At 36.7% G+C, this 9,358-nt stretch overlaps 2 protein-coding genes across 3 annotated transcripts in view; both read left to right on the top strand.

The window, feature by feature from the left end:
* The window catches only part of LOC126486670 (androgen-binding protein homolog), a 128,691-nt gene that overhangs the window by 36,692 nt on the left and 82,641 nt on the right, over window positions 1-9,358 (top strand). The gene's annotated exons all lie outside the window — the stretch shown is intronic.
* On the top strand, window positions 7,731-8,425 carry LOC126486667 (60S ribosomal protein L19-like). Its single transcript, XM_050119024.1, has one exon. The coding sequence runs from the start codon at window positions 7,760-7,762 to the stop codon at window positions 8,348-8,350; it is 591 nt and encodes a 196-aa protein (XP_049974981.1). The 5' UTR covers window positions 7,731-7,759; the 3' UTR covers window positions 8,351-8,425.

Raw genomic sequence — 9,358 nt, 5'->3', positions numbered from 1 at the left:
TTTTTTTAGTTTTTCGAGACAGGGTTTCTCTGTAGCTTTGGAGCCTGTCCTGGCACTAGCTCTTGTAGACCAGGCTGGTCTCGAACTCCCAGAGATCCGCCTGCCTCTGCCTCCCGAGTGCTGGGATTAAAGGCGTGCACCATCACTGCCCGGCGGAATAAATACTTTTTTAATTTTGGCTTTTCTTCTCTCTCATAGTAGGTGGCTGTTCTGACATGAGACAGATTTTGGATTTTCCTTCAGCATGCATGCTTAGAGGGAGCCATGCTCCCACTTCAAATTCAGGTTCAATTGATTGAATTGGAACTACAGAAAAACATTTGCATTTGATGTTTGTATAGAACAGCAGAAAGAAACATTTGGGATGATTTATAAAATGTTGTCCTTTTGTAAATGTCATATACCAGTAGGCCAATTTACTCCTTTTCTTTCAGATGTCTCTTTTGTCCAGTGGTCTTCAGATTCCTTAGTTGGATGCCTTCATTCTCCTGGAAAGAGAAGAAAACCAACCAGCAAATAAACAACAATGACAAAAACCCATCCCCAACCCTTTCTTTGGGGACTTCCTCTTTTGGCAAGTTATTCCTGATCAGAGGAAAAGCATTTGTTTGTCTTATAGGTTAGTTTAAATTGAATGGTCACACTGGTTAATGAAGTATCACCTCTTCTAATCAAGATGTCTGGCTTGTTCAAATCTAATCTTTATCAATGTTGATGCTATCCATAGATTTTCTTTTCCTGTGGAAACAAAAGCAAAACCTTTTCTCAGTTTAACACATAACCTGGTTTCCATTCTGATGTCAACACATTTTTAAAGTATAAAGACTGATTTAATTCAGTAGTTTTTTCTATTATCCAATGTCTCTCTGCAGTTATCCTTCCTTTTTCATTAGCATTTAGAAAATTTAATGCTAATAAAGCATTACACAATCGATTTCTGGAGATTTTATTATCCATTTGTGTTTATCAAGCATATCTTTTAGAGTTTGAGTTGATCTTACTTTTTATTTATTTATTTATTTATTTATTTATTTATTTATTTGGTTTTCCAAGAAAGGTTTTCTCTGTGGAACAAGCCTAGATTTCTGGATCTCACTGGGCAGACCAGGCTGGCTTCAAACTCAAAAAGATCTGCCTGCCGCTGCTGTTGGGGTTAAAGGTGAGTTATACCCCCACCCAGCCAATTAGGTCTTTCTATAACTGCTTTTCCTATAGGATTGTGTGGCTACCTGTAATATTAATTACTAAGAAATATACAAAAAACTTTAATAGAGACATGGTCTGAATCATTCAGTCTTAATTTGTACAGGTATACCCATACCTGTACAACACATGTACAAAGATGATCATAACTTACAACACATTTATGATTACAAAAGCAGCCTTTTCAGAACTCAGAGCAGTTGCCCATTGGAATACTGAATATGTATCTATGTGGTGTACATATTTTAATTTTCCAAGTTCGGCAAAATGAAACACATCCATTTGCCAAATTTAATTTCTTTAAGTACCCTTTGGATTAATTCCTGCAGGTAGTGGAGTCTGGTTATACAAGCAACAAGGAGGACATTTTATAATTTCCTTGACTTGTTGCTAAGTGCTGGAATTTTTTTTTACAAATCCTCCTTTGACATACTGTTTTTTTTTTTTTTTTTATAAAATGCTGAGGTTCCTAGAACATTTCCTACCAACAGTCTGTCAATTTGATTATTACCTTGTGCTAAAGGACCTGGTAGACCTATATGGGATCTAATATCTGTTATTTATGAGGGATTATTTCTATTTCTGATAATTTCTTGTAACTGAATGAATAACAAAATTAATTTTGAATCATCTGAAATAAATGCCTCACTGCCAATATGTGAAACAACTCTTTCTGTAAATTGAGAGTTAGTAACTATATTAAGAGGTTCTGAAAAATCTAATAAAATCATGAAAATATCATATAATTCTGACTTTTGGACAGAATCATAAGGCCTTTGAGCCATTTTATTCAAATTTCCTGATTTATATTCTGCCTTTCCTGATTTGCTTACATTAGTATAGAATGTAGGAACTCCTGAAATTGGTGTTCCCCATACAATGTGAAGAAGGATCCAGTTAGTTCTCTTTATTAAATGGATTCTCTTGCTTTTGGGATACTTGTTGTTAATCTCTCACAAAGTATTAGTGCCAGCCTATAAAGAGGAAATTTCAGCATTAGTAAAAGTTAGTACAATTTATGCTGGGTCTATTTCTGTTAATTGCCAAAGTTTCAATTTTCCTTTTAGAATCAACTCAGAAACCTTTCTATATATGTCTTTATTTTTTTTACTCTGTTTGTGTGGTAAAGATAATCCATCCATTCTAAGATATTATCTTTTCTCTGTATTAAAATTCCTATACGGAATGCATAGAAGATAAAATAACCAGAATATGATCAAGTTCAGGATCAAAACAATGCACATGTACATCCTGTAATTTCTTTTCTTTTTTTTTTTTTTAAACCAAAGTCAATTCTTTCTAAGCTTCAGTTGATAATTTTCTTGGGCTATTGAAGTCCTTGTCACATTGTAGGTTTTGAAACAAATTACTCAGTTCTTGAGTTGTTAATTCAATTGTGGACCATGGCCAGTTAGTGTCTCTTAGCAATTTTTGAAAGTCATTAAGAGTCCACAATTGATCACTTCTGATTTGTACCTTTTGGAATGAATTTTTTTGTAAACCTATTGTATATTCCAGGCAATTAGCAGGATGTCCTCTATGTATTATTTTAGGAGCAATTTGTAATCCTTAACAAGGTAAAATTTTCTTCACACTTTCTCTAAAATACCTACATTTGAATCAGCTAGTAAGGTATCATCCACATAATGGTAAATTACAGATTGAGGAAACTGTACACAAATCACTTCCAATGGCTGTCATACTAAATATTGGCACTGGGTGGGGCTGTGTAACATCCTTGTGGGAAAAGTTTCCACTGAATTCTCTTATCAGGCTGAGAATTATTATAAGTAGGCTTTGTGAAGGCAATTTTTTCTCTATCTTTTTCTTGTAAATGATCAACAAAAAAGTAGTCTTTTAAATCAATAATTATAATAGACCATCCTTTATGTAATAGAGAAGACAGGGGAATTCCAGGCTGTAAAATGCCCATTGGCTGAATCTCCTTATTAATAGCTCTTAGACCTGTTACCATTCTCCATTTCCAGATTTCTTTTTAAGAACAAATACAGGGGAATTCCAAGGAGTGGTTAATTCTTTGATATGTTGAGCATTTACCTGCTCCTGTACCAGCTGTTCTAAGGCCTGTGAATTTCCTGATGTCAAAGGTCATTGTTCCACCCAGGCAGATTTGTCAGTTAACCATTTTAAAGATAGAGCTGTTGGTACTTTTGAAAGATCAGCAGCTGCTGTGCCCTGCTTTATACAACCTAAATATTTAATGACTATTCTTTATTATACCTTTTAATATTTTACCCAAAACATATGTTAGTTTATGGTTTGTTTCTGAGGTTGGAGGAATGTTAATTTGTGTATTTCACTGCTGTAACAAATCATGTCCCCCATTAAGTCATTGCCAAAATAACCACATTTGACTTTAATTTTTGTCTGTATCCTTTTGACTCTACACGTTCAACCCATCTCATGCTTGTTTTACTTGAGATAAAGTTCCAGTCCCTAAAAGCTGAACATTTACATACTGAAGAGGCCAATTTGGATGTCAAGATTCTGGTGCAACTTTTGTTACATCTTCCCCTGTGTCTATAAGACCCTCAATCATAATATTGCTTACTTGCATTTTATCTTTGATCTTTGGTTAATTATAGAAGTTTGCTTAAAATATTTGCTTTATGGTTTCTCCTGAAATTTTTGTTTTATCTTCTGATGTTGTTCTATCATCCAGTCAGTATTTTTTTTTGTTGCTGTTGATATTGTTTTGTTTTTATAGTAGGCATTAGGTCTTTTAATTGCTCTGGGGAGAAGTTTTCTCTATAGTAACAGGGAATAACTGAACCAAATTTGACACGGGGTCTGTGAGAGGTCCCCAAAAGACATTTCCCAATAGCAGAGGGTTACCATGTCTGTCTTTTGTTGATCTGCATACATTGGTCCAATATTGGTCTTTGTTGCACCTTCTGCATACTCCAGAAGGGAGGGGACTTCTGTTTGGATTATTTCTAGAAAATACATTGTTTCTAGGAATGTACTGCCTATGCTCCCTTTTTAAGTGACCTTGTTTACCACAAATAAACTTTTGATGTGTTGTTTTTTCTTCAAGTCTTTAGAAATTACCTCTCCTATCCAAATATCATCATGGTTATGAAATTCAGTATTGACTGTATCTAGATCCATTACTATGTGGGTATTGATAATGCCTTTAAAGATCTAATTATTCTTCTGCATTGTGAGTTAGCATGCTTTTCTTTTTTGGTTTTCAAGACAGGGTTTTATTATTACTATTATTTTTTTTTTTTGGTTTTTCGAGACAGGGTTTCTCTGTGGTTTTGGAGCCTGTCCTGGAACTAGCTCTTGTAGACCAGGCTGGTCTCAAACTCACAGAGATCCGCCTGCCTCTGCCTCCCAAGTGCTGGGATTAAAGGCGTGCGCCACCACTGCCCGGCAAGACAGGGTTTTATTATGTAACAGTCCTGTCTGTCCAGGAATTTGGTTTGTAGATCAAACTAGCCTCAAACTCACTGAGACTCACAAGCTCCTGCATCCAAAGTCCTGGGATTAAGAGTATGCAACCATTGCCTGCCTATGAATTAGCATTTTTAAAGCCCAAAGATTCAATTATTATTTTTCTAGTTTCTGAATTTGGTATCATTCTATTACTGCTGAAGTCATTCTTTGTATAAAACCAGGAAAGCTTTGTTTTGGGCTCTGTAAAACTTTAGTAAATGACTCCGTTTTGTCAGCACAGGCACTGGGTTCACATGTATCCATAGAAAGAAGACCTTAAGTATATATTGCTCTTTGGAGATTTCAATACCTCTAGCCCTTATTCAGTGTTCAATGGTGCTAGCCTCATCTTTCCACTAGGTTTTCCACTGTAATTGAGGAACAGGTTCCAAAACTGTTGTAATCAAGTATTTACCATTTGTGGGTCATGGTAGAACTGATCATGAATTTAACATGTGCTGCACAAAAGCTGAATACATACCATTTTCAACTATCATTTCCTTAAATTTCCTCAACTCTAACATTTCCACAGGAATCTAGTCAGTTCTTTCATAGCTTCGGGGATACTGTCATTTGGCAGTTGTGCCCATAAGGTGACTTAATAAATTAAGGTTGGTTGTTTGACAACCTTGAACTGTTCTCCTGTAATTTTATAATGTAATGGTGCAGTTGGTTCTCCTTTAAATTCCTCTGTCTGTGTTTGAATATCTGTATTGCCCATTTTAATAAGATTTTCTAAGACTTGTAACTTGTCAATTATAATTTCACTATTTTCTTTAGTAATTAATTAGTTGTAGAACTTGTTTTATCACTAGCAAAATTTCTAAGGTCTGTGTCTTGGCACATATATCAATCAACATTTTAAGGGTTAAAACAAGAATTATCAAACCCATAATGTTTATAATTGACATTATGTAATTCCCATCTAAGTTAATTATCCCCTCATTTAATTGTTCCATTTTTAAACTATCCATTTTGAAGTCATATAGGAACCTTACTCTCTCCATCCTAATAGTATTTCCCTTTTTTAACATGGGAAAAACTCTCTCTTATTTTAAACTAATTTCCCCCTCTAAGATTTTTTCAAGTGTCTCAGAAAATCTGCTGACACTGATGGTGAAGTGTGAGGCTGGCTGCTACGGCATAGCATGTCTGAGCAGAGAACACAGGCAGTACACAGCATGACTACTGAGGACAGTTGCGGCTGATAGCATGTCAGCAGCCTGAGGAGAGGGGCCAGGGAAAGCCACAACCCATTTCCATCTTGACGCAATATATGTTAGAGTTTAAAGTAGTCAAAGCCAAATAACAGGATGTTTGGCCAAAGGCATGGTCACTAGATGCTTTGCTCCTTGAGGCCAAATAACAAAATGTTTAACTAAGGCTGTGGTTACTAGATATTTTGAGTATTAAAGAGGTAATTATACTTGTTTATTCCTTGTGTCATTGGTAAGCAAGCCTTTTGCCCTCCTCTATGGTTTTGGGTATGTAAGAACTATAAGAAATAGACTCAAAGCTGTTACAGTATTCACTGGAAGCCCTCCTGATTCTGTCTTCTGTCTGTTGTCTCTTTGTTTCTCAATCCTCATTCCCCTTTTCTCACTTGTTTGAACAGGCCAGCTGGTGCTGAAGAATGGTGCCCATAAGTGGACCCCCAAAATAGGCCAGAGTGAAAGACACTGCAGCTGGAAGGAGCATTCAGATCATAGTAAAGAGGAAGTGTGCTGATCAACTCGGGAGTAAAATTGTAAATATGGCCTATAGTAATATTACTCAGCTATTTATATATTGAATAAAGATATTTTAAAAGCCAGAGGTGAAGGTATAAGTCACCAAACAATCCCACACCAGTTTGGAATTATGATTAATAAAAGGGTTATTTATTTAAGGGGAAAAACTTACAGATCACTCTCCTAGAAACAGCCCCCAGAACGACCAGGAACAGATTCTAGCATCCGGAAGTGGGAGCCAGAAGTAAGAGATTGAGCGCACAGCTACCGCTGCTTTTTAAAGCAAAAGAGACCATGCTGGTATCTTAAAGGCTATTGGCTGAAGGAGCAGAATGTGCTCCCACAGCACCTCCCCCTTTTGTTTAAACAAGAGTGTTCCAAACCCAATACAAAACTATATACATTAGGAACAGATATCAAGTATAATTAGAATTACAACCAGCATAAACATTATTAAGCAAGGAACATATGCTAAATGTTTTAATAAACATTCTATCCTCTGGAGTCTAAGTCTTGTAAAGGTAATGGCTTGGCTAGATCATAAGAGTACAGTAACTACTAATATCTAATCTTTAACCCCATCAAAGGCCTGAGAAGGGCAATAATAATACTTCAGCAGGCAGGAAGTACAATCAAGTAGCTTCCAAAGCAAAGAATATATGACGGAGAAAATTAGCTACCTGAGCAATTGCCCAAAGTCTTATTTTGCAACATTGAAGCAACCAACTTTGGCTAAGGCCTAGTGTAACTGACAGACCATTTTCAGAGGCAGGAAATTTTTCAAAATTATCTTACCCTGTCTTGGCAAGATTTGACAGTCCTGCTTATCCATTTCTGGATATTATGTCACTTGTTAGTTGTTGAGGCATTGTCAGTTCTTTGCCCAAAGGCCAGTTTTGCCAAGAAGAAAACAAGCTCCAAATGGAGTATCTTCAGTGCTCAACATTCTCTCAGGAATAGATCTGTGCAGTCAGAAGTAGTCATGTCTCATGTCAACAAAACCCTAAGTTATTTAAATGCCATGTTGTACAGATCCTAGAAGTGGTTAAAGATTTCCTATCTAGACAGAATACAATCTCTATATATCTAAAGAACCTAAGTGATCTGACTGTATGTACAAAAAACCTGAACAAATATTGACCTATAATAATTAATACCTGTATAACTTAAAAACTAAAACGTCATGTCAGAATATTAAGTAATCTGTAAATAAATGTGCAACAAATGAGGACAGTGACCTCAAAATGTAAATAATCTATAAGTATTTTGATTAGAGATAGGAGTAATATATAATACAATATGAAAATATATCTTAAAAGTTGTATCAAGGCAAGCTCTTTCCTTTCGCTGCTGTGTCCGCAGCCATGAGTATGCTCAGGCTACAGAAGAGGCTTGCCTCTAGCATCCTGCGCTGTGGTAAAAAGAAGGTCTGGTTGGACCCCAACGAGACCAATGAAATCGCCAATGCCAACTCCCGTCAGCAGATACGGAAGCTGATCAAAGATGGGCTGATCATCCAGAAGCCTGTGACTGTGCATTCCCGGACTCGATGCCGGAAAAACACTTTGGCTCGACGGAAGGGCAGGCATATGGGCATAGGAAAGCGGAAGGGTCCTGCCAATGCCCGAATGCCCAAGAAGGTAACCTGGATGAGAAGAATGCGGATCCTGCGCCGCCTCCTCAGGAGATACCGTGAATCCAAGAAGATTGACCACCATATGTATCACAGCCTTTACCTGAAGGTCAAAGGGAATGTCTTCAAAAACAAGCGGATTCTCATGGAGCACATCCACAAGCTGAAGGCAGACAAGGCCCGCAAGAAGCTCCTGGCTGACCAAGCTGAGGCTCGCAGGTCTAAGACCAAGGAAGCAAGAAAGCGCCGGGAGGAGCGCCTCCAGGCCAAGAAGGAGGAGATCATCAAGACTCTGTCCAAGGAGGAAAAGCCCAAGAAATAGAGCTTCCCTCGAGTCTGTACATAGTGGGCTGCCTATGGCCTCAGGTGGATCAGTCATTAAAATAAAACAACCCTTTGTCTGGTAAAAAAAAAAGTTGTATCAATATACAAAATATTGTAAACTGAGGTAGAAACATACATAAATACAATCTGACAAAATAACTTTGCATAGGTGTACAAATATAAACAAAAGTAACAGATATAATTTGAACTTGTATTGATATACAAAACTATACCAATGTAAATTATCCATAAATAGCTTACAAGTATTTACTCTATTACCCACTATTACTATCTCTTCTCCTGCTTTTTTAAACAAACATTGTTTTCATCCCAACCCTCTATCTAGTACAAATAATAATCAACAACCACTAAACATTGTTTCCAACCCTATAGGCAAGCTTTTCTTGTGATAGGGGGCGTTGTCTTCTAGAATTGCTTCCAGCTGTCATGCGGGCAATGTTATTTTAATGGGATCCTGAAAAAATTAAGAGGTGGTTAAGTTTCAAAATTACTGTCTAGTGTAGTTGCAAACAATTTCTAAGCAGTCCATAGGTTTTATTTGTTTTGTTTTTTTAAAGTTCTTATTTGGAGTTCTGGCCAAAATATGAGAAGGTGCACCATTTCAGCAGCTGGTACCTAAAAAAGCGGTCTTATAGTAGCACTGTCTGCACCGCAATATCATCTCAACTAGGTGGGGTTGTTGCTGTGGAGCCCCATCTTCTTCCCAGAAACTTCAAAGATTACTGCAGGAAAAGGATCTCTAGGAAAATCTATGATCATCATGAAAAACTTAAAACTCATTCATATAAACATACATTCAATAAAGAATATGATATAGACAAAATAAGCATGGAGAAAGGAAAATGTTTCCTAAAGTTTTTCTTCTGTCCCATACCAGATGGCTCCCAATATGAGACAGAAACTCTGAATGTTCCTTTTAACAACAAGCTTGGATTTAGAGAAGTACAGAGCTATTGTCCAACTCCAAAACCAGCTGAATATATAT

The sequence above is a fragment of the Alexandromys fortis genome, unplaced genomic scaffold (assembly GCF_014885135.2).
Source record: "Alexandromys fortis isolate MF-2015 unplaced genomic scaffold, M_Fortis_MF-2015_v1.1 scaffold_140, whole genome shotgun sequence".
NCBI classification, from domain to species: Eukaryota; Metazoa; Chordata; class Mammalia; order Rodentia; family Cricetidae; genus Alexandromys; species Alexandromys fortis.
Note: the sequence above shows the minus strand (reverse complement) of the source record. Positions and strands in the feature narration are given on the sequence as shown.

Coding starts and splice junctions, on each gene's coding strand:
- LOC126486667 (XM_050119024.1), top strand. CDS start 7,760: ATGAGTATGCTCAGGCTACAGAAGAGGCTTGCCTCTAGCATCCTGCGC.